This window comes from Lepisma saccharinum, chromosome 3 (assembly GCF_977018435.1).
Source record: "Lepisma saccharinum chromosome 3, izLepSacc3.1, whole genome shotgun sequence".
In the NCBI taxonomy this organism is placed as follows: Eukaryota; Metazoa; Arthropoda; class Insecta; order Zygentoma; family Lepismatidae; genus Lepisma; species Lepisma saccharinum.
The window spans coordinates 31,985,543-32,012,520 of NC_139231.1; the positions used below are offsets into that span (position 1 = coordinate 31,985,543).

General features: G+C 38.5%; 1 protein-coding gene across 2 annotated transcripts in view; it reads left to right on the plus strand.

Annotated features, from left to right (window-relative positions):
- LOC145985736 (cotranscriptional regulator ARB2A homolog) overlaps positions 1-26,684 on the plus strand; it is a 96,341-nt gene extending 69,657 nt beyond the window's left edge. For both annotated transcript variants that reach the window (XM_083119796.1, XM_083119795.1), the window contains exons 8-9: positions 23,834-23,918; positions 25,532-26,684. In XM_083119796.1, the coding sequence (XP_082975922.1) occupies positions 23,834-23,918; positions 25,532-25,632 (186 nt within the window). In that variant the 3' untranslated portion in view covers positions 25,633-26,684. The remainder of the gene's footprint in view (positions 1-23,833; positions 23,919-25,531) is intronic.
- The last annotated feature ends 294 nt before the right edge of the window (positions 26,685-26,978 follow it).

Consider the following 26,978-nt stretch of genomic DNA (forward strand, 5'->3'; position numbering starts at 1 on the left):
GGATGCATGCAGGTTCGAGTCTCCTGAAGGAAGCATAACTTTTCTCCTGAGATTTCAGCCTGTGTACGGGACTGATGGCCACCCTCCATCATGAGGAAATTGGGGAGCTACGAATGAGTAGCGTAACCCAGCCATGGAAACCTACAACAACAATGGGGGTTCATCGTGTTGACCACACATCACCCTATAACTCGTTGGATGATCTCCCACCTCTGCAGGTGGGAGTGAGGCCAGCAATCGGTAGGTAGGCCCTGGCTGTTTTGCAACGGGTTATGTTATTATTTATATATACATATATACTAACTAACTCACTCTCTAGCCTTCTTAAACCCGAAGGTTTATGGCTGCAGCAACACAGGCCTTCCATCTGTCCCTATCCTGAGCAAGATCTATATACTCTTTTCCATTCCTACCGATTTAATTTAGGTCCATCTCAACGTTGTCCCTCCATCTTCATCTTGGCCTTCCTACAGGTCTCTTACCATCAGGTTTCCCAACAAGAATCCTGTAAACTCCTCTTTCCTCTCCCATTCGTGCCACATGGCCTGCCCACCTAAGTCTTCTTGATTTAATCATTCTAATAATATCTGGACATGAATACAAATTATGTAGTTCTAAATTATGTAACCTTCTCCACTCACCTGTCTCCTCATTCCTTTTAGGTCCAAATATTTTCCTAAGGATCTTATTTTCAAATACTCTCAATTTATTTTCCTCTTTCAATGTAAGAGACCAAGTTTCGCATCCATATAATATTACAGGCAAAATTACTGTTTTGTATATTTAGTTTCTTAGATATTAAACGAGACGACAAAAGTTTATGAAGAGAAAAGTAACATGCATTTCCTGAATTAAGCCTGCTTTTTATTTCCTCTTTAATATCATTTTCATTTGTTAGTATTATTCCTAAGTACTTGAATTTGGAAACTGGTTCAAATGAGTTGTGATCAATAATTAGATTTTGATTATTACCTAACACTTAGTTTCAGCTTGTAAACATATATTTAGTTTTCTCTTTGCTAACTTCCAAACCTATCTCTTTAGCTGCTTTGAAAAATATTTTAGCATTATACTTAATTGTATTTATATCATCCCCTAATAAGTCTACATCATCTGCATATGCTAACAACTGAGTCACACCATTTAATTTTAGTTCTTCGTTAGTCTAAGGCAAAATTAAAGAGCAATGGAGATAATGCATCTCCTTGTTTTAACCCATCATGAATTGTAAATTTGTCACACATATTAATACCCACACAAATTTTATTTTCTGTTTCACTGGTGCATACTTTTATCATATTAACAAGCTTCTTAGGTATTCCAAACTCTACTAATATATTATATAATTTATCTCTTTTGACTGAATCATATGCTTTTTTGAAATCAATGAATAGCTGATGGACACTTTGATTATATTCCCACTTTTTCTCAAGTGTCTGTCTGATGTGAAAAAATTGATTTCTAGTTGATCTGTTAAGTTTAAATCCACATTGATAATCACCTATAATTTCATTAGCATATGGGGTTAGTCTTGTTAGAAGAATGTTAGATAATATTTTATATGTTGTTGAGAGTAGAGAAATTCCACGGTAATTATTGCAGTTCATTTTATCACCTTTTTTAAACACAGGAACAATTATGGATACTTTCCACTGTTGAGGGATTTCTTCTTTATTCCATATTAAACAAATTAATTTATGAATTTGATATATTAACGAATTTCCACCATATTTAATTAACTCAGCTGGTATTAAATCAATGCCAGGTGCTTTGTTATTCTTTAGCCTTTTAATAGCATCTTTAACTTCAGTCAAGTTAGATTCTGGAACTAAAGGTTCTGCTGTGTGAACTTCATTTACTTCTGATTTATCTCCTACATGAACATTTAAAAGGTCATTAAAGTAGTTCTTCCATCTATTTAAAATATCACTTGGATCAACCAAAAAATCACCATCTTTATCTTTTATCAAGTTTACTTTAGGTTGCCACCCCTTTATAAATTCATTTACACCTTTATATAAATCTCTGATATTTTTGTTTTTGCTGTTTGTTTCAATTTCACTAATTTTGCTTTTCAAGTAATCTCTTTTTTTACTTCTAAACGTGCGGTTAACTTCTCGCTTTATTCTATTATAATTGCTTATATTTGTATCATCAGAGTTATTTAACCACCTAAGTCTAGCCTGATTCCTTATTTCTATTAGATTATGACATTCATTATCAAACCATGGCTTAGTTTTTCTTGGTTTATGGTATCCTATACTTTCTTTAGCTGCTGATTTTATTGCATTACATATGTGCTCCCAATCCTTATTTACGTCTGTTTCATTTATATTTTCATCATCATTTAAATCCTGCAAAACATCAAATCTATTTGACAGTTTAATTTGGTAATCTTTCTTAATTCTTTCATCAGCAAATTTTCCTGTATTAAATTTTAGAACTTTTTGATTTTGTTGCTTATGGATTTATCACTGCGAGTCTTTCTCTTAATTTAGCAATTACTAAATAATGGTCACTGGCACAGTCAGCACATCTATGTGAATGAACATCAATTATACTAGTATGCTTTCTCTTATCAATGAGAATATGATCTATCTGGTTATGAGTTTTACCATCTGGAGAAGACCAGTTATATTTATGGATATCTTTACTTTTCACAATTAAATTCTTTGATGTTGCAAAAGTAATTAATCTTATACCATTATCATTACTTAATTCATGAAGACTTTCTTTACCAATTGTGGGTTTAAATGTCTCTTCCTTACCAATCTGTGCATTACAGTCACCTAACAGAATTTTCATATCATACTGGAAAAATTTATCAAAGACCTGTTCTAACTCTGCATAAAAATCATCTTTAGTATTATCAGCTTTATCTTCCGTTGGTGCATGTATGTTTATTAAAATAATTCTACACCACCTACCCTGTAAAACTGCAGATGATATCCTATCATTAATAAATTCTACTGTTTTAAGAACGGAGATAATTCTATTATTTATGAAGAAGCCTGTTCCAAAATTATGATTTTCAGTACCACCATAGAAAAAAGTAAATTTTTTAGTTTTACAATTCCCTTCTCCTGGCCACCTAACTTCCTGGACAGCTACTACATCCAATTTATACTTAACTATCTCATTAACTGTACACTGAAATGTCCCAGGCCGGTAAAGACTCAGAACATTCCAGGTGCCTAATTTAATATCCTTATTCCTTATGTAGATCTTATCCTTAGTCCAGGGACCTCCCAAAGTAGTCCCCACCCGGTGATCCGAACGGGGGACTATTTTACCTCCGGAATATTTTACGTTGGGAACATCCATGGCCTCGTATTGCTGTTTCTTGACATGTCTTTTTACAGTGCAGAGTTGTCAGCTCTACGCCTAACCCCCAATATGAATGGAGGACCACACCTGTCGTTGGTCAATGGTCAGCGGATCCCTCGGATCTAGCTGGGAGGATCACTTTGTAGTCCACCAACCGTACCCCACTTCTGCCAATTGTGGGACGCTCATAGAGCCATGACAGGACAGCTCTGTAGATCCCAACTGAGCAAAATTTTGACCATTTCACTCTGTTGGTTGACTAACTGCAGTGAACAAGCCACTGGGCGATGAGGTCGTCACATCCCTACGCCAGCGGGTTTAATGCAAATGCCATATACACTGAACGATCATATTATTAGGAACACCTACCTAATAACGGTGAGACTGTGTGCCAATGGTGACTTCAAATTACAACCAATGGCATCACAAAAGACCCCCCCCCCCCAACCTTATTTCCAAACTCCTCCCTTTAAATCACAATTTCAATTTTCTCACAAAAAAGGCCCTTTGTGCATCTCGCATACGCTAATAGGAGCTCTGATTAGAGTTCCACAGGTAAGGGAATTAATAGGTAAAAATCCCGTACTATTAATCTAAACAATATTTTTTAAAAAAATCAAATGATATCACAACTTTTGGAATTCAAGAAATTTTATTTTTTGTACAAGCCTCGAATAAATATTTCACTAATAGAAGGGGTATTTTCTAATTGCAAAGTGAACCACTTATGGTCGGTCACCCTGTACATCAAACAATATAATGCAAATTGTTAGGAACTAGTGGTTGGTTACCAACTATTTGCACATCCCATATGTTTACATTATGTATACAATACCCTTAATTATTATATATTCAGTTAGGTGAGCTTACACACTCCAAGCCATCCAACCCTTCTTGGATAAGATACCAATTTAATTAGGAAGTTGTGGAACCACCCTCAAAAATGCATTAATACAAGACATTATTTCTCATAATGTGAGATAGGAAAGGACACATAGCTAATGTTGAAATATGAGCAAAAGAAGTACAAGCATAACCTCCCCTTTTCCCTCCTTATAGTGAAGCAAATTGTAAGGTACTACATACAATTCAACAGTGCTATCCGAGAAAATTATATGCAGCCACGATAATTATATTAGCAGAGTCAATATTTTTATAATGTGGAAGCAGCTCTCGCAGGCCGTTCCACCATACCCTAGACATGTTTGAAGGGGCTGGGGCTACAGTCTGGTGAGTGTGGAGGCCAAGGCAGAGTGGAGAATTCATTGTTGTGTTCCTCCAACCATTCTGTAGTGACCTGAGCCCGGTGACAAAAGTGCATAATCCTATTGAAATAAGATATTGTTGTCGTGAAAGCCTGCCTGGATATATGGGTGTAGAATGTTAGCTAACAGATTCTTGTAACCTTCACCACTCAAAGATTGTGGTAGGATGACCAATGGCCCTAGGGCACACCAGGAGAATACTCTCCAGACTATGATCCCGATACAGACACGGCCGTCAGCATGGTGCGACAGGAAACAGAACTCGCCACAGCCCTCTTCCATGTATTCAAGGTCCATTGACGCCTTTCTTTGGCCCACACAAGGCAGTTTGTGATGACGTGGGGTCAACAGGGGCATCTTTGTGCGTATAGGGCTCCGGAACCCAAGTCGACGCAAGGTACATCGCATCATTATTGTGGAAATCTGACGTACCTGCCCACTGTTGTACTGGTGGATCAAATGCACTATGGAGCGTCGTTGCTGCTATATCAATCGTAACGCCCGACACTCGTCTCACTGATCAACCACTCGTGGCCGGACGCAGTTGGATCTTCTGCTCGATGTCTGTCTTCGATTCATCCACTCTTGATACACCCTCGATACCGTGGTACGTAAACAGCCAGCAAGAGCAGCTATTGTCAAGATACTGGCACTACACCTCCAGAACCCAATTATCTGCCCACCGCCAAAGCCGTTTAAGTCACCACATATACCCATAACTGCCAAATGATACCATCTGCAGTGCAGAGGAGATGTAAATATGTTGTCTATAAGCTGCTCCTGTCGTGGTCATCACGTGGTATCGCGTCATTGATCACGGAATGTTACACGCCAGGTGTTCCTAATAATAAGATCGTTCAGTGAAAATTTAATACTTCTTGCTTTACGAAACTTTTACTTAAAACAGGATTGGGGGGGGGGGGGGGGCTGGAAAACATCCTCAGTATTCCATCTAAAAAGGAGAAAATTTGGTTTGAAAAAGGCCACAAAATGAGAAAGAAACGGGATGTTTTAAATGTCACAAAACATTTAAAATACATTGTGTCCCAAAATAGTATTTACACTCTTTGAATGAATGTTAGTAACGGAGAAACTGTTAAAGATAACTTGACTGGACTTTTCATATTTGAAGCTGCAATATCTACATTGAGTGTATGTGTGAGTGTGTAGGCATTCTGTTGTTTTTAGTTCCGTCACAGCCCACCAATCGGAAGGCATTTGTGTAGCCAAAGTGGCAGAGGTGAGCAATCTTTCTTTTGAGCAATGTAAGAAGTGTCAAATGTCCACCCAGATCTCCCAATCCAACACTGTTAATTCTCTACCTCTGGGAAACTGAAGAACGATGTGTACCCCACAAAGCCATGGTCACTGGATGCATATGCGTAACTTGGCCTAAAATTCTTCAGGTTACTAAATTTAAAAATTAGGAATACTTTTATTCACCTCCTGGAACCTGAGTAGGAAAGTATTGAAGAGTATCTTTTATGATTGTAATGTAAGTTATTAAGCAAAATAGTTCTGGACTTTTTACAGGATGGAAAACTTGTCGATCCTGCCTCCCGAAGTTCCAAATTTGATTCTACCCCCCCCCCCCCCTAAGTTAAGTCCCAAGATTGATTCTGCCCCTTGCTCAGAGTTAAGTCTCAAGTTTGATTCTGTCCCTGTCAAATTATCGAATGAAAAGTTTTCAACATGTGCAACTCTGTTAAATGTTTTCGCCGATTCGTTCTACCTTCGTCTTCTTTGTTACAAACAAGTATTATTAGCACATTACATGTAGGAGGAGAGTTGCATCTACATTTCACATTGGTCAGCTCCTTCTACCTGCTTTCAGGAGCAAAAGCTTGTAGGGTAGTTGCTATCATTAAGGATTGTCAACCTGATGGTCGTAGGTTCAAACGCCTCTGGTGGCAGAAAATTTTCGTAAGTTTTAGGCATATCCCATTGTGTTCATTGTCCACACCGTGTGAAACTGAATGCTTCAGTTTGGAATTAGCTATGGGGTAGGGGAAATATTAAATTACAACATCTTCATTTCAACGAACGAAGAAGTCGAGAAAAATTGGATAATTCTTATAAATATTAAAATTACATTCGTGTTTTTAGTGGCATAATCGCAGGTAAAATCAAAGATCTTACGTGAAAGATTTCATCTAGCTCTGAAGTCAGCCAAAAGGCATGTGACACCGATCTAATACATTCTACAATAAATTTCAAGATGTTATTGACTTTCATGTCGATAATTTGATCAATGCATCAATTCTTGACGCCGAGACGATATTTTCTCCAACTACCTCTTCTCTCCTTTCGTCTCCATTCTCTTCTATTTTTCACTTCTCAATCTTATTCTTCTCTCCTCTGCTTTTATCTCATATCACCTTCTCTACATTTCTCGCATTTTGTCTTCTCCTCCTATTTTCGTTATTTCCTTTTTCTCTCTTTTACTCTACTATCCACTCCCCTCTTCTCTCGGTTTCCTCCTCTCTTCTTTGCTCCATTTTCCTCATTTCCTCGAATCTTTTTCCTTCCTTCTCTCCTCTACTTTTCCTCTTCTTTCGCTTTCTCTTTCTCCTCTCCTTGTCACATTTCGTTTCCTCTAACCTGTTATCCTTTCTGTAGGCTCATCAGCGATGAAATACTAGGAAACCTATTTTTTTCTTTCAGAAAGAATTTTGTCATTTGCATTATAATATTGATATTTTTAATAATTTTATACAATAATACTTGTTTTCATTTCTTTCCCGTATTTCATAAATATCTATTGTGCGTGTGGCAACCCTGAAATTTAGCCTAACTTTACACGCAACCCACCAACGCCTTGTGTAAATTGGGTTGCCTAGTTTAAAATGTCGTTGTCCTAAAACTTTTGAGAGACACTGTACATACCCCTCCCTTTCTAAAATCCTGGGCACGCCACTGCTCCAACTTATATGGGCCCTGAACCCATTCAATAATTTGTCGTGTTATTATTGCTGTTGTTATGTATGTGATTCGTAAATTGCTTGTTGTAATTAGTGAATAGCATATTCTGAAAAAAAAAAAAAAATAAGAGAGGATTCATTGTTGATGTGCACTTTATTCGTCTTTCCTATCGCTAGTCAGGTTACTTATGTTCGTCGTTTTCAAGAAGTCTCGATTTCCTTACGGTTTGCCATACACAACTCACAAGGGACGAATCAGTTGAGGAAAGTTTGGGTTTGCGAGAACATTGATGTACAGTGGTTTTCTTAGTATTTTTTATCATGGATACATTTGTAATCAAGCCACTGCGGGTGGACAATACTCTCAACCAGTGTTCCGATAAATAATAATCCGTGGCTGCCAGCCTCGCTTCCACATTCCTCAGCACATGCGGGCGATCATACTACCAGTTATGGGGTGACGTGTGGTCAGCACGACGAAATCCCAGTCGTTGTAGGTTCCCAGGACTCATTGGTAGCTCCCCAATTTCATCACGATGGTAGGTAGCCACCGGTCCCATACACTGGCCGAAATCTCATGAGAAAGGTTGTTACGCTTTCCCTAGGAGACTCGATCGTGATTTTATGATATCAAGTGAACGAGAAACAAACAATGAAGTTGATGAACTTGTCAAAATTCATGGCAGGCAAACATCTGTGGACTTTTTTGCGGTGAAAGTAAATATGGTGTTATGTAAAGTATGGAAGAAGCTAATGATAACAAAAAAGAAGTATTAAGTTTTTCGATCAAGGATCCTTGTTCAAGTTCTGGCTCTTCTAACTGGATAAATGATGTAAGAAAATTCACTTCCCATGAAACCTCCCACTATCGCAAAGAATACTCTCACCCAGTGTTAGGTTTGAGTTGGTATTTGAAGTCCACTTCGTGCACAGATAAGCTAATCGGGACTGGGCCTACAGTCTAAAGTGGGATCCGAACCACTACGTGCCTCCACCGGGTATCGAACTCGCCTAGTGTTAGGGAAGGAGGATTTTGGAGATATTTTTTTGTGTAAATTTTTGTGAACTGTTTGAGGCTACCTACCCATTGTTTTCCAAAAGTTGGCGCCCCTGTTCATCCTCATAGTCGTAATTTGCCAAAAGTGCCAGCAAATCTTTCGACAGATTGTTGGTTCACTATTTTGTATTTATAGACGTTTGACAACTGGTGAGAGATTTCAGTTCCTTTACTACTGTGATGGATCTACCACGATAGGGAAAATTGTAATGCAAACTTGTGAAACTACATTGGAAATTTTGGCGTCCCCGATGGCGTAGTGATGTCGTCGCCTTGTAATCAAGGGATCCCGGCTCGATACCCGGTGGAAGCACACAGTGGTTTGGATTTAAATTTAAATTGTAGTTCCAGTCCCGATTAGCTTATCTATCCATAAAGTGGACTTAAAACTCAGAAGTTCAGTAACCTGACGCAAGTAACACTTTACCGAAATTACGTAATTGTAACTGTACTTCGGTACTTTTCGTTACTTTGCTTTAGTGTACCTAGTTTACCTTCCTTACCTTTTTATATTGAGAACTGGAGGATGCATTTCCCAGGACGAAGCATGCACTACAGAGAGCAGATGTGTAAACAGTTAAATCACTTCATTGTTTGACGAAGTAACAGTAATGGTAAAGCTTTACTATCGGTCGTTTTACATGTCACCCCTTCCCACCCCCCACCCGTAGGGGTGCCAGAGGTGTATTTGAGTTGAATGGCATTGGGACTGTCACTATTCATCTTAGCGACCGCGAAAACTATGTACTTCACACTAATATCGGTCGTTTTACATGTCACCCCCTTACCACTCCCAACCCTAGGGGTACCAGGGGTGTCTTGGAGTTGAACGGCATTGGGGGTGTCACTATTCATCTTAGCGACCCCGACAACTATGGATTCCACACCAATATCGGTCGTTTTCTATTATTTTTACATATCACCCCCTTCCCACCTCCACCCCTAAGGGTGCCAGGGGTGTCTTACCTCAACAGTATTTATTTCGAGATTGCAAGTGATACGTGTACCAAGTTTGGTTGAAATTGCTCCAGGCGTTCAAGAGTTATGCCGGAACAAACGCACACATATACACACATACATCTATTTTATATAGAGAGGGATAAAGGGGTAAGAAGTGCTTATTCTAAGTAGCATATGCAAACACTATATGCGTGAGACATTCTCGTGCTTGAGTTGGATTTTTTTTATTACATTCCACCTTTTCGAAGCAGTTAGTGGTTGAAAGAAAATCCGAAATACGTTTCTTGTAAATATGGTAGTTTTTCAATACGAACCAACATGATTGAAAATGGCGCATTTCATCCAAAAGAACATTGTAAAATAATATGTAGTGTAGTTCACATTGTCTATACACCATGTAAACTATCAGCCAATATGATCTGTACATGTGGATTACTTGTGGGAAACGCATGCAGCACCAGTGGCTGTAAGTGAAGAGCGTATGTCACGTATTTCATATTTGAGCAGCATGCTGGCGAACAAGGGCTTTCTAGCATGTCGAAGGAGGTAATTTATCTCCTGCAGGTAGACTCACATGCAGCGAACACTTATCCGGCCAATCAACACTTAGGAGCATAATCTCTCTTGTATCTAACCTAGCCAATGGATAAATAAACTAAGCAGGGACACGTGCTCACCGTTTGATGGCTGTGAGTTGTCGAAAAGGCTTCAGGAACAATGCCGTTTCGCTAGAAGTTAAATTCGACTGCTTTTTAAAGCCGATCTGACTGTGAGGAGTGGATCACTTAAAAAGTCACTTGAGCCTCTCGACGCCATTTTGTCCCTTTGTTCTCAACGCCATCTGGCGTTTTGTGTCGAGTTCACTTAAACAAATGGTTTCTGTGAGTCAAGAGGTATAGAAGATGAAGGGTGGAGAACGCTTTTTTCCTCTTTTCGTAGATGGTGTGGTGAAAACTGGAATCTGTACTTCGCAATATTGAATGTTTTTCGATCAGGAAGTTAGTACCCTAATGTGTGCATTTTCACCCAGGAACAAGCTAACTCCTGGCACCCATTCACAGCGCAGCACGGTTATGTTGGCAAAACCCTGTTTTACTGCTGGTCGCTTCGGGCAGCGGTAGGCCTCTGAATGTAAGTTTCTTCGAATACATGCAGCAACAACGCGTCACTGCCAGAAAGGCGGGAAGAAAGCTTGTCTCGACTTTAGTTAAATTCACAACCAGGAAAAAGTCTTGTTAAATTCACAACCAGGAAAAAGTCTTCTATTTGGCCGAGCGTGGTGAATAGTCTGCTGAAGATTTCGCGAAAAAAGGTACTGGGCTCGAGTTCCGACCTGGCAAAGGATCGTAATTTTAATTTTCCTATTTTAGTCTCTTTCCTCCCACTTTGGGCCAGTGGCGACGATGAGGATGAATAATGATTACATAAAGTTCATCCTTAGGGGTGGTCATTTTGGCACACCCTCCCTCGTGAGTCTACCTTGCTCTCACCCTCACGTCTTCCGGAGGTGAGGTTTGCTCTCCACTCAAAGGAATTGATTTGATTACTATTTCTTCCTTGTGTGTTAGGAGGGACGCACCCCCCACTCTACTCATAGCACCGTCAGTGAAGGCTACAAAGTTTGCCCAAACCAGTGATTGAAGCGATTAAAAATATTTTTAAAGAAAATCTTCCAGTTCGAACTTCTAACAGATCCCCCCCATCTAGAAACTTCCACATCAAGTAGGGTGGCATCGAAAGGAGAACGAAACTGATCTCTGTAAAATCGAGACGAAACCCAGACTTAGTATCCAAGACTTTCAATCTCCTTGGAGACTTTCGTGTGATATTGAAAAAATTACCTAAACCAAATTGTCCTACTTAACGCCTTCTTCAGACATACCAATTGGATGCCTACGTAATGATTCTTAGAAAAGTCGAATATTTTGTTTGTAGGAATCACAAAGTTAAATCATCAGTGACAATTGTGAACCTGTGCTACGTGGTTGCATATATACCAAATATGTGATTTGCGAGTTCTTAGCATCGAAACGAGGCATCAAACAAACAAACAAAAAGAAACTTCATTAAGAAATGTTTGTTTGTCCTAATGACCTCTGTACGCTGTTAAAGTTCGCGCACTGACACCTTGTATGTGTTGCTCATCCTAGTCGAGACTCCAGACGAGTACGAGATGTGTTTGTAAATCGAGACGAGACCAAGTCTGACTCTTACATCTCGATATCATCCCTAACTTCTAGTAATGTTTTAAAAATACTTTTTTTCCCAACACCGTATCGTAATTTTCTTAACTGCGAACAAAGTATTAGGGTTGATGCAAAAATAATGGCCGATTTTGAACGGCAACTTTGAAATGCTGTAACTTGATTGAAACATATTTTTATTAATCAAAATTTTAAAAAATACAATCAACACACTTTTTCCAATGAGAAACAAGTTTAGTTATTCCGGTTGGAGTCGACCAACTCTCGGGAGGCGTTTTCGACATCCTAATTCGTTCAGCTTCTGCAGCGTTGGTTATACGACGTGCGTTCGAGCGTTGCCGTGCAGAAGGAGTTGGCTCTTAACCACCGTTGGACACTTGGCATTGAAGTTTCCGGTGCATTTTATCGATTTCTTGACAATACTTCTCCGCTGTGATGGTTTCGCCGGGAATCAGAAAGTTGTAGTGTATGACGCCGGCAGCAGACCACCAGACAGTCACAATTTTCTTCTTTTTATGCAATTTCGGCTTTGGAAAGTGTTAGGAGCTTCTTCTTGGTCCAACCATTATACTGAACGTCGTTGATTGTCGTTCGAGAGTGGGTCGTTTTTGTTGCGCAAAAGGAGCGTAGAGGACACTTCAATACGGCGATTTGTTTTGGTTCTCGTTCGATTCGTGAGTCTGTGAGGCAGACCCGTACCCAATTTTTTTTTTTTTGGGGGGGGGGGGTGCAGACCCATAGGCGGATTTTATAAATTTTCTCCGGAGAGGCATAACATGTTGTAATAATTGCATTCGCTGTCCCCGGAATGACGTATCATTCCCCGCTACGGGGGGTCAGACGTCATTATGGGTACGGGGAACCGGTCGTGACTTAGTTACGGTCCAGGTTTTTTTAGTTCGGTACTGAGATGGTCGTTTATTGTCGTACTAATGCGAGTCGGAGATAAATACCTTGAAATGTTACACTGTTTTGTTTACCTTAGATATGTAGATTCGAACAATAATAACACACTAATAGTATTATACCAGATACAAAAACATCAAATAATAACACTAACGAACGGTAAAAATGTGAATATATTGTATCAACAAAAAAATTGGAATTAACTAACTGTTTACATCGCCTCCTCAATCACTCTCTCATTCTCTCTCTCTCTCTCTCTCTCTCTCTCTCTCTCTCTCTCTCTCTCTCTCTCTCTCATTCGTACTCCTGAGGTATTTTACATGTGAATATACATACAAGTCATGGATCTGATCAACATACCATTCCCTTTTTGTTTGAACCTTTACGTGAATTTAGGTCATTAATCTGCCAGCTCCTGTGCTCTTTTAGATCAAATATGCGCCAGCCCAGGAAAGCAGTTATCTAAAACAATTGGGTCGGCGTGGTTAAACCTTTCGTTCGAGTGAACGCGCACATCAAGTCGTAAGCACGACATTTACCAAGTTTCTCGGACGGAAGTAATACATATAAGCCTCTCTCGTCCATTGAGAACAAATACACCATTACATAGTGATGCAAAACTTAATCGGCACCAGCTACCGGAATACACAAATCAATCGTCGGCGCGAGCAAAAATTACATCAAAAACCACTATGCAATAAATAATACTACACCCACACGACCTTGCAATATAAAATACGCTTTCCACAAATAAAAAAGACTAATCGGTCAACTATTGACAAGCTAATTGACGCGACGGGGCCGTCGGTTACACAAAAATGGAGCACACCTTGACAATTTACACTAAAAAGTAACGTAATGGAATGGAGCTTCTAACTCTGAATGCAGACAATCAAATTATTACATATGAACATGAAATGACCTTTTATATAAAAAATATCAGTCACGGAAGTTAGGTTCGGGGTTCCTGAGTCACTTTGCAAATAAGTGAGACCGGCGTTTACGGTACGGCGTTAATACAAACAATACATGCTTACATGGACATAGACCATCTGAAGAATACTCTACCGGACTCTGCTACATCGCGTGGTGGTTCATCTTTCCTGGATGCGGGGTTTGCACTAGGTTCCTTTGCGGCGAAAATGTTATTCGAGGTCGAACGCGGCGAAGGATGATTGCGACGATATTGGGCACTTTCACTTTCATAGAACGTCGCGTGTATCTCTTCTCACAATCGTCGGCTGTACGTGGTCACGCGCCGGTCCGGAATCTCTCTAGTGTGTCGGGCATCAATCAAGCGTCGTCCTGGAATCATCTCTCTCTCTCTCTCTCTCTCTCTCTCTCTCTCTCTCTCTCATTCTCTCTCTCTTTTTCTCTCTCTCTCTCTCTCTCTCTCTCTCTCTCTCTCTCTCTCTCTCTCTCTCTCTCTCAATCGGGCTTCTGTCGGACGTCGAACTGGAAACGTCGTTCTGGGCGTCGGGCAATGTTTGGCTTTTGTGTCGGCTTTGGCGATGGCTGGCTGGCTTCACCGGATGGTGGCGGTGCATCGTTGCAGGCGTCATGGAAGTCAACGGCCTCCCTTCTCTATCTTTTTAGCCGCCCATTTTTATGGTAGTCCACGCTTGGTAAAAACAAACCACCGCGTAATGCTTCACCAAATAAAGCGCACACTGGTAACTCTCTATCGACAATTCGCTCACGGTACGTAAGAAAACAAAGTCCACGGAGAAAAAACAATAGTCACGCGAGAGTGTAGCGCGGAGGTGCCTCTCTACAAAATCCGGGTAAAACTGTGTGTTGAACTCGAAGTTCTGCAGATTTATAAGAGATTCAAAATTGTCCGTTGGAAAACACGTTTGAGTGGCTTGGGTTTCCGAAGAGATGGAAATGACCTCCGTCCATTGTCTCGAAATGCGGTCACAAGGCGTGTCCTCAGTTCTTGCTAGCTTGGGCTCCAGCTGATCATCCTGGTCATCCGTGAAGAATAGCTTCGGCCCCCCGCGGCGAATTCTCCGTTGGTCCCGACGAAAATAAGTCTTCCCTTTCTCCGTGACGACCCGTGTTGGTGCAAATATGCCAAGTACTGTGCCGTATTGACAGTTCGGCTGTCACTCAGAAAAACCCGTCTCCCAACTCCCGACGTCTGGCTCGGATACAAATTTTTCCACAAAATAAACCAAACCTCACACTTTACATTTAAACATATTATGAATCAATAAACAAAAATGATTAATATCGAACGGTGTTTTTCACACGTCACTGGATACCGTGACAATGTACACTAAAATGTGATAATGAAATATATTATACACTGTATATAAGCTATATTATATACAGGGTGACCTGTAATTAGATGTATTCCCTGAAAGGGGTTAAAATAGAGGCAATTTGCAATAAATTTGACCATATCATACCCCGTCCGAAAATTAGTACTTTTCGAGATAATCGAATTTCTATTGTGTTTTTTTTTAATGACAATTTTTAACATAAAAATGCGAATTGAGAAAAAACAGTTCATTGTATGGCACATATTTCAGCGTTTTCTGATAGCTAACAAATAAGTGGTTGGTTGGAAAAAAGTTTGTCCCAAATAACAACCACATGTAAGTAACGGGTGGATCTAAACTTACAAGTGATGATAAAAAAATGCACTCTTAGTTTACTTGGCAACGTATTAATAACAAAAATGGTATGACACGAAGCGTACAAATTACTTAAATTACTTCCTTGAGTCATCTGCTATCCAACAAGGTACAAATGTTGCTAACATTCACATTTGTGTACAAGAAATAATACTTCATTCATCTTCAAATGGAATCAATGAACAATACAATTAAAGGACATTACACGTCTTGCTCAAAGTGGGCACCTCCGTTACGAATGCAGGCATGCAGGTTTTTACGGACATTAAATATCTCTTAAAAAACTGTCTTCAACTTTCGAGCCCTACTCATCATTAACAATGAGATTTCACGCTTTTTTATGTTTTTAAAGGACAGCCATTACTCAAAAACTAGAGCCAATTTAGAAAAACTGACATCATATTCGAAATCATCATGACTATAATTTCGTTGGCAATAAAAAGTGTGTTTACCAGTGTAATTAAGATCTCGTTGCTGCAACCAAAACAAAAACCACTCATATCCGATTTCCTCGAGTTAAACATGAGAGAGATTCCGGTAAAAATCAATAGTAGAGCACAAATAACATAAATGTATTGTTTAGACTACGTACAACACGGGTTGGATTTAAAATGTTAAAACAATATATCTTAATAAATTTAAGGTAATAGGTTTTAAGACACAGTGAATAAATTTTCGAGCCCGATTTCGCGACCCACCAAACGCCTCCTCGGGACCCAGCAGTCGGTCGCGCCCCATAAGTTGAGAAACAATGGGTCAGTGCGAATCCTGTAAATGAATTATCTGAAGGGAACGGCTAAGATAAGTGACTTCGCCCTGGCAGTGTCTCTGATAGCATAATATTGTTTCTACGGCGTATTTTCGCTTCTAGAATATTATTCGACAGTAAATATATATGCCAGTGGCAACCAAGAAGCTATTAAATTGGGTTGCATTCATTTGGGATAGAAAATGCCATTTTCAACGGCTTGTAACATCGATTTTTCTCCCCTTGATGTACTCTACAGTATGAAAAAGGTAATTGTTGTACGGTCACACCCCTGTACATTTATGTTCAAGACAATTACAAGTAGAAAAGGAGAAAATCTGCAGTAAAATAAATTCCGATTGACAGAATCTCATAAATGATATTGTACTTAATTTCTTGAGTGTTTTGGAAAAATAACAGTATCTGTTGAAAGTACTTCAGGCAGTTTTTTTTTTGCCTGTGAAGTGAATTCTCCTATTTACGTTATATTCATTAACCCTCAGCCACTGTCTCTCAGTATGGACATCAGTTGCAGAAAGAAACAAAGTTTTTTATCTTTCTGCTCAGTGGAGGCGAAAAGGGCCCTCCTTTTATTGTAAGCGATAAAAGCCACAGCAAGGGTTAAAAACAAATTGATTGGCGCCTGAAGGAGGCAGAGCAGACGAAACATTTCTTGATAACACACAAATCCGATACATGAAGTTTTCTTTCATATGAAGCGAAACTGTTGCAAACCGTTGATTTGAAACATTGGTTTCATAGGTCTAAATTGTCACTGTGTACGTAAGACACTTTTTAATATTCTTGATATTCTGAATAAAAGATTTGCCGCCCCCTAGGAACGTGCCTAGTGGGCCTATTTGGTAATCCGCCACTGGGTCATTGAAGAACCTATGTTCCATAATGTAAAGAGTATACAAAATCCCCATTTGTGCAAATTAATGTGAAACATTAGTGACACTGTAATCGAAAAAACATTCAATAATCAAGGTGTTCCTATTTTGTCGAGTGTCAAACAACTGTTTTTGACTTTAAAAAATGCAGACAATTTTAAAAATGTACACAGTATTCTACAGAATGTCCTACATAAGCAGTACAATGTCTGTAGTGGCGCAAGAGTCTTCCTTTATAGCAAGTAGTGTCCTAGTCGAGACGAAAAAATCGGGACGTCTGATAGCCTTGCATCAATGGTTATAAAACTAAAATTGCCAAATATTGAAAACTGCATACTTATGGAGCCTGTCTCTCTCCAGAAAGAACCCATTCATTTGTACAAGGACAACATCGAAATTCTTGCAAAATTTGAAGAATCATCAACGTAATTTTCGTAGGTTTTTATAGGTTGAAATTATTTTTTTTCATTGCTCGAGGGGGCATGGGTGCCATGCCCCCCGGGTACGGGCCTGCTGTGAGGCACCCATTTGTCGAGTCTTTTCACCTTTCCAATTTGTTTCAATGGGCGAATGATTAACGCCTAATTCTTCTGCAACCCCTCGTGTTGTTTTGAGCGGTCCAGGTTGTATTATCGCCCTAAGTTGGTCGTTGTCAACTTCCGATGGACGCGCACTGTATACGCTCAAAAACGCTTTACCGCACGCTTAATGATATTTCGAGCTGTTTCCGTGACACTATACGACCAAGTTTGAACTCGTGAAGCAAGAGGATGCTCATTTCTCGCTTTAACACTGCCATTGTGAATAGCCTAGAATCGAGATAAATCAAGCTTTAGAAAAATTATTTTAAGGCCGATAGTTTAAGCAAAAAATAAGCGTTAAAATGATATATACCAATACAATGAATAAGATTCACTAGAAAAAATATCTGCTAAACACACAGCCAAATAATTCTGCCTTATTTTTGCATCAACCTGATGTTTCCACCATTGCAAAATGTTTTACAATACGCACGGTGTATAATGCATACTTGAGAAATGCGAACACGTATTGTTAAGTACATGGATACCGATTACTGACAGTTAAGGATGGTACTGTGCACTATTAGAAATTACCGTATAAATTACATTATTCGACCGTTAACATTTAACAGCGTGCCTCTTCATTTACAATTACGGGACGCGATTTTTTTTCTTCGCCAGCTTAGACGCGAAAGTGTAGTCACCGCTGAGCTGTGGCTGCAATGAAAAGTAAGTATGGCGTCGGTGACCGCTTGGAATATTAAACACACACACACACTCGTACGTGTGTGTGTGTGTGTAATTTGGAACTTTAAGTTTGAATATTTTATATTGCATGAAGATAGATAATTAGCAGAAATTGCAGTTGTATTCACCGTAAGTAACTGAAACACTAAAATTACATTAATTACGGTTAATTGTTTACACTTTAAAACGGTCATGTCATTTTTTACGATAGTTGGATGGCAGCTGAAATTCACTGTCTTGGACGGTCATTTCGCCAGTCAATATTTTACGGTGTAGATGCCGTGCTTAGAAATAATAGAGAAAAGCAGACAGTGCTTGTGTTCGACGACCAAGCCCATTCCAGTGTGTATAATTGAAAATATCCCTGCAGCTCTGATTGAAAGTTGTATCATTTAAGACCGTGGACACAACGTATCGTTACTTCCATATTAGTTCCTAGAAGTGCTTCGAATCACAATGGCCACTATAATGGCTGCGATGTGCCGTTTGTGAAGTGCTATTCAAGCGATAGAAACGATTCGCTTCTAGGAAGACAATAAGAGTAAACCTAATAAGCTGTTTTTAAAGGTAAATACACAGACCGGGCCGTTCGATATAGCCACCCTAGCAAATGTAGGTACGAAAAATTACAATTTACGTCACAGAAATAAAACTATAAGACAAAAAGAGACAGGGAAAAGGCGGAGAAAAGAAAGAAAATTTTAGCAATGGCGAACACCGAAGGAAAGCCCGTCAGAAAATATTTCTTACTCCCAAAACACTGTTCCGCACGTGGTAAAACCTTAATGAAAAAGTATTCATATTATCGCATAGGTTCGGAAACAGTAATAATAGTTTTCACTATTACTGATCAACTCTGGAAAGTGAATCTCTGCATACGACCGTCTTTGGCGGCAAAAGCAAAAGCGCGGGAAAGTGGTGAAGCCATAGTCTTGATCCCTCGGAAGGCGAAACCAAAGAAAGGTCACCGTTTACCGCAAGTAATCCTCTTTATGACACTTTAACGTATGAAGGGGGAGAGAAGCCCTACAAGAAGTCTGCATTATGGCTGCTAACGTCACATCGATTACATGTCTGGGCGTGTTGGGACCTTTCAGTAGGCTCCTGAGGCCTGGAGGTTTTTGGCGTTGAAGCCCATTTGAGTTTAATTCTTAGTTTACCACTTAGAGGCAATACGTGTTGTTGAAGTTTTATAATCCCTTGAGTTGCCAGTCATAGTCGAGCTATTTTTCTTTTAAACTCATTTCCTTCTGTTGTTAGGACTAGGCTGAACCGTTGGCCGACGCGATGGCAGTTTTTTTTCTTTCGAATTTCCTCTCCTTTTGAAAAACCGGCATGATATTCCAAAATCCGGAAAATTACACAGAGTGGTTTTCTTTCAATATTGTCTAGATATTAACAATAGTTTAATAGACTGAGAATATCTCTAGGCAACAACGAAAGGAAACCACACTAAAATTCACGTGAATGCTCTAGAAGAAATTCCAAAGAGATTCACTTTTTCGGATGATGGGATATCATACCGGTTTTTTGAAAGGAGACGAAAATTTGAAGAAACTGCCTTCACGTTGGACAAAGGTCCAGTCGAGCCTAGAGTTCTCTTCTACATCCACTGTGGGTATGAAGTTAATTAATGTAGACAAAACCACTTGACTTCTGAGAAATAGTACCTTTTCTATTTGAAAAGATGTTGATTGTAGCCAGTGCCGTGCCCAGGAAAGACGGGGCTTACGTACTGGTCAATCTCTTCATTGCGCAATCTTTTCCTGCCTGTGATGTTCTTTTTTTTAGGAATGCTGCGCCAAATTGGGGGGGGGTTTACCCCCCCCCCCCCTCCGTGGGCACGTCACTGTTTGTAGCTGTACAGCTCGCGCAAAGTCAATATAGTAGTTTCGTTCAGTGGAATGACTGAATACAGATGACATTGAATCCGGTTTCGCCCGAACGTTTACATTGTCGTTCTCTTTCGAGTACGACTGAAGGACGGATATAGTCGTCAATTATAGCGTCTTGAAGTAAATATTAAATGTTTAGTTGCCAATGGAGAACGGTGTATGAGGCAGTATGGTATATACCAGAACAACATTGTAAGGCTCTACGACAATTTTGTACACGACTACATAGTATACTGTCCGGACTTCTCGCCGAACTTGCCAATGAGTGCGGTGTCGAAATCCTACATGGTTCCTCTATCAATGATATGCACGATCTGGAAACTTGCAGGCGATCACACGATTCTACCGCCTTCCTATCAGTGGCGACTCGTGGCTTTTTCGGAGTGTAGGAAGAATTTATGGTAAACCGAGGAGGGTTTGAAAAATGCGTTCAATTACGTTCACACGTATTGCTTGTACTATCCATTGCATTTAGAATGTTAAGTGCAGGACCATGCTCAATTTATGGCAAGGAGCCCTTGCTCCTCACTTTGAACTATGAAATATTTAAATGTAAACCTATAAAAAAGACGAAAATAACATTGGCGATGTTTCAGATTTTGCAAGAATTTCGATTTTCCTCCCCCTCCCTGTCGTCGTGTGGATTGACGATAATAAAAAGTACTGCTTAAACTTCGAAATTATGCTGAATGCTTCTAAATTGTGCTAGGATTTATTAATTTTTTTTTTTTTCGGATAATTTAATTCTGCATCTACTTTTCTAGGGTTTTGAACTTGCGGTACTTATTATTAACAGTTATGTAATAGTGTAAATTTTCCCCCAAATTGTTTAAAATTGTGCAAGAAACGACATGGGTTCAACATAGAACTTTAAAAGGTTTGAGAAAATTGTTTACCCGCAACTTTCTACCCATTTCCTACCATAGAACCATAAAATCTCCTGACGAACTAAATCGGTCAGGATGAAGAAAAGAAAGGGGATGGGTCGTGTTATAATTGTAAAAAAGGTTGCCGCTGGATCGGCATACTCCCTTTCGTTTGAAACATGTCCGCTGGTGAAGTAGAAATATGATTTGGACATCATTTTATTTTCATTTCCTGAAAACATATTCCTTTGAATTCGATTACCCTCTCCCAGGGAATGACGTTTGCAGATTATGCTAGATTTTACCATTATGCCAAAAGCAAGGTGCTGTGCCAACAAAGATCAAACTATGCTTGGTTTAGTACCATTTTGCTGGGGTTGGTATCGCTGATTGAGGAAACTCATGCTGGTTCCTCGGCCCTCACCGATCTTCGCAACATCCTCCCGCCCTCCCTTCGCTGCCCCTTCCACTCTGCACCTATCTGTCTGTTGGATGATCGCCGATGTTCCTCAGCGAGCGGCAGCAACCCTATGGCAATCGTCTTTGGGTTGCTGTTGGAGCGAGCGAGATCAGGCAAATCTTGACAGTAGCTAACCTAGGCAATTGTACGTGCATTGTAATTTTATAACGCACATTAAACTCCTAAAAGTACAAATGAACTGTAGAAAGTTCCTCACTTCCTACATGGAGGAATCATCCCTGCTGCCTTTGGCCGAAGGAACCTGATTTTATGGCATCCATAATGGCGCCAGATTCCTTGCAAATCTGATGCTGCCTCCTAGAACTTTCCATCATGTTTTCTGCAGTAAAGAACAAATTCTGTTTTCTCCAGTGAAGGACAAACTCCCTCGTGTTTTCTGCACTGAAGAACAAACTTTCTCATGGTTTCTACGGCAAAGAACAAAGCCCATCATGCTTTCTTCAGTAAAGAACAAACTCCATCTTGATTCTACTGCAAAGAACAAAATCATCGTGTTTTCTGCAGTAAAAAACCACCTTGATTGTACAGCAAAAACAAACTCCATCGTGTTTTTTGCAGTAAAAAAAACAACATATTGATTCTACATCAAAGAACAAACTCCGTCTTGTTTTCTGCAGTAAGAAAACTCCATATTGATTCTACAGCAAAGAACAAACTCAATCGTGGTTTCTGCAGTAAAAGAACTCCATATTGATTCTACAGCAAAGAACAAACTCCATCGTGTTTTCTGCAGTAAAAAACTCCCATCTTGATTCTACAGGAAAGAACAAACTCCATCGTGGTTTCTGCAGTAAAACAAACAACTCAATCTTGATTCTACAACAAAAAACAAACTCCATCGTGTTTTCTGCAGTAAAAAACTCCCATCTTGATTCTACAGCAAAGAACAAACTCCATCGTGGTTTCTCCAGTAAAAAAACAACCCAATCTTGATTCTACAGCAAAAACAAACTCCATCGTGTTTTCTGCAGCAAAAAAAAAACTCCATCTTGATTCTACAGCAAAGAACAAACTCCATCGTGGTTTCTCCAGTAAAAAAACAACCCAATCTTGATTCTACAGCAAAAAACAAACTCCATCGTGTTTTCTGCAGCAAAAAAAAAAACTCCATCTTGATTCTACAGCAAAGAACAAACTCCATCGTGGTTTCTTCAGAAAAAAAAACAACTCAGTCTTGATTCTACAGCAAAAAACAAACTCCATCGTGATTTGTGCAGTAAAAAAAAAAGAACTCAATCTTGATTCTACAGCAAAGAACAAACACCATCGTTGTTTCTGCAGTTAAAAAAAACTCAATCTTGATTCTACAGCAAAGAACTAACTCCATCGTGTTTTTGTTCAGTAAAGAAGAAGATATATATATATATGGAACACTTTCAGCCACTTTCTATGTAGTGTTGTGTAAGCGTGGCAACGTATTTCCGATTTTGTCAGATAGTTGCATTGTTGAATGTTGACAATGAGATTGCATTTTATTTTTTTCTACTTTCACACCTCCCATGAAAGCGAAGCTAATATTTATATCCACAACGCTCCCCCCAATGCACTCTTCATTCAACGGTACCCTATTCCTCAGTTAGAAGTTACAGTAAAATTTACAATATTATACCATACTACCATTAAAATTGAACAGTGTGCTTGTTAATTTTTAAAAAAAATTGGATGCTTGGATGCAACCGGTTTTTTTAATTTAAATTCGAATATTTTGCCATGCATAAATATGGATAACAATTATAAATTACAGTTGTGTGCAGCATAAACATTTTTAAAAACTGAATAATTAAGATTAATTAATGAGGATAATTATGCAATGACCGTCAATTAACGGTCTTGGTATTTTTTTTTTACGGCAGTTGGATGGCAGCGGAAATTCGACAGACTTAGACCGTCATTTCTCAGGTCAATTTTGTAGTGTTTTATATTAATTCCTCAACGATTGAGTGTAAGTGAAATGGCTTGGGTATAAGTGGTGACTTCATCTGAAAGCACTGAGCTCCCCTCTGCAATACTCTATTCTGGTCAGGCTAACGAGACTGGCGCCTGGAAAGTTTTTCTTATATTGCATTGTTTTTCTGCACCGCATGTTTTATATTTATAGGGCTTACGTTGCATGAGCCCCAAATGTTTTTCGTTACCCGTGAATGACGAAGATGTTCACCCAAGAAAAAGTAGTGGTCAGGTCGGGGTTGCATTCTTATTGCTCTATGGTTACACCACCAAAGTATGAGCAAAATTTTGACTAGGGTATCTGTTTTTGAGTAAAAAAAAAAAAGAAGAAATTGCCATAAGAACAAAACGCCCTAAGACATGGTTTCTTGACTGTGTGTGTAAAAATGTATTATATTTGTAATTTGTACTTGAAAATGATAACTTATTGGCGTTTCTTTTTGTCAATTTAAGGTGAGTCGAAACTGGGTGTGTGCAGAAGAAACTGTAGACCATCCTATATATCAGCCTGCAGATGATGTGGAGCGGGTTTCAGCAGGTAAGGATACTGTGCACCTTGTGCAAACATACGCAGTCAGGAGAAAATTGCCATTGTTATGGAATCAATAAAACACGCCCTAAAATTCATTCAATTTATTGTCAATTTAACAGGCAAGCAAGGTAGTGGTACAATCAAGATGCAATACCTGATACAGTGTTTCTTTTGGGATAGGTTGTACGAATTTCAATATGTTTTGCAATAGGTTGCTAACAATAGCATTTTTCTCCCGACTATACATGGCATGTTCAGAATAAACGAGTATTTGTTAATGACGCTGTGTGAAGAATTCTGATGTACGTAGAAGTCGAGTCAAATTGGGCATTATTTCCCCAAATATTGAGAAAAAATATAACAAGGCTCAAGTTGTACATAGATATGTAGAAAGTTATCCAGTACAGTTCTCAACAATTTGAGTCGAGCTTGCACCGCCATAATGGAAAATGGCGGCTAATTTTATGTTTGGTGCTCATATTTGATTAACAGATGCAGATACAGGGAAAAATTTCAAACACAAAAATGTTCTCCATGAAATGAAAGTGTTTTGTTCCTATACGCTACCATAATTATAAGTTTTCAAGTTGGGCATACTAAATATAAATAAGTATATACTTTAACAGCGAATTGAATTTAATTTTGAGATTTATTGCTAAATTTGCCACCAGTTTTCAATATGACAGATTGTTAAAGAACCTTTCATTTGTAAACGTAATTTCCAGCTTCATGCCAGAACTGTCATTCCCTGCTTGTGAATTGCAACCACTGTAAAAGTTACAATATTCTACCATTAAAATTCAAGGTCTGCCTGTCAATTTAGAAAACAGAATTCAACCGTTATTAAATACAGACAGTTATGGAACAACTAATAGTAGTGACTTCAGAAGTTGTCAGTAGATGACCATATAACTTGCCTTGATACTAAATTAGTAGCAGATATGACGTGTTCCTATGCATAGTTAAATTCTCTGAAAGACCCACAAAAGTTGTTTGTGAAGACCATTCTGGATATCCTGTTGAGATTGTAACAGAAGCAAATGTGCGGAAAGTGTAGACTATTAATATTGAAACGAATGGTAATAGGCTGTGTAACAACTACAATAGAATGTTCTCATGGTTTAACCTATTACATAATGCATGATCGTTGAAATTTACAAGAAAAAGTATGTTTAGAGTGGTTGACCAGCAGACGAAAAGTTGAATGGAAGGTGTAAATGTGGTCGAGACAGCAGACCAAAGGCTTTTATACTGCAAGTACGTGTTGGTTGTAGTAATTTTATAGGTGTTTGTAGTCTATTTACTGACCTTCCTCATAAAAACTTTTTTTTTTAAATTTCGAGGATTGGTATCCATGGCTGAGCTATCTTTCGTATCTACAGAAAGCAGACAAATGCAGTAATCGATACTATAATTATTACTTAGATTTTAAATGGAACCTATAAATTCATAGATTTCATGGGTTCTTGAACACAGGAATATGAATAATATGTTCAAAAACAGTCTTCATTGCACTGCAAAATCAAAATTGCGACATGCAAAAATATACTTTGAACTTCAACAAAGCATTTTCTTAATGCAAGACCTTTTATGTATTATCTCCATTTTGTGTTTTGCAGGACATATCAAGCATGAATATACATCGTGGTCGAGCTTCGAGTCAGTTTTCAAATTCATTCAACAGAAGTACAAGGACGTGACACAAAAGAGTGAACTGTGAGTGCATGGAGTTAAGCAGAGGGAAAAAACTGAGTACTTTTATGTTCATCAAAATGTTTCAGAAATGGATGAATCACGTTACTATAAAAGGATCATTTGAATGAAATGCAATATATACCTTAAATCATGAATAGTAGTTTGTAACAGTGTCACATAGGAAGTGTGCTTAATGGAAGCACAGTTTGTGATAATGGTTGAATTTTTAAAGCAGATCAGTGTGTCTTTGAAGCACAGTGTGTGAAACAGTATGTCTAGTTATATATTGTATTTTTTTGTTGAATCGATAAATCTTAAATTCCATGTTACACTGACATGTTAAATTGATTTTTCTGATGTTATTATGATCAATATTAATATCAATGTAGTGGTATTGAATCCAGGTAAGCCAGTATTATGTTAATCATATGGTTTGCAGCTTTAAAAAGCAAAACTTCGCTTTCTCCAGAGTTTTAATTTCTCAAGATACTCTGTGAGTAATTTTTCACACACCTAGAGTAAGGAATAATAGTGCCTTGAACTCCATTTCAAAATATCCATACATAACAGACACTACTAGTACCAAAATAGAGTTACAATATAGATGCATGTAACTGAGTGGTTGTGTTGTGAACATGAAAATATTAAATAATGTGTTAAATATTTCTGATGATCTTACATATGTGATATAATTCTTGTTGATTTTATATTATAGACAGTAATTTTTATTGTAGTCACGGTTTCTTGAATAGAATCATCATTTGTACAACACAGGTTACATCAGTAAGAACAAGGGAAATTTACATTCCATATATTTTTGTTAACATGTCACTGCATTTGTAATGATACTGAAATCCTATATTTCCTAATATTGTCCGACACATTTATCTACAGAAGTTGTTATTTCTGAAGTAAATAGCCTTTCTTAATTGTTTTGTATACAAGAAAGTATAAATTAGAGTGTATTTCTTTTTTATTAAAAGAGAATGACAGCAGCCTGTGTTCATATTGGAGAAATATGTATACTATATGTCCTGAAAGCATTTAATATTGTAAAAATCAAGAGAAAATAAAAGTGTGGAAACAAAATAGTTAAAATATGACTTCGTATTGTAGTTAATGTTTGTTTTTTGGCTTCGATAATTGTGAAATTGTGGTAAGAATCATAGAGTGTGCATATGTATTTCTCAGGAATTCAGCATTTCGACACACTTTACGATTCTTTCTTTATTTCCAATATGCGTAGTTAATTGCTTAATTTTCATTTGTGTGCAGTGGTGGGCCCAGGACTTTTGAAAAGAGGGGAAGCTTATGCATACTCTTTTAGTATAGTAATCAGTTCTAATTTTACCATCTTTTCCTGTCCTTGAT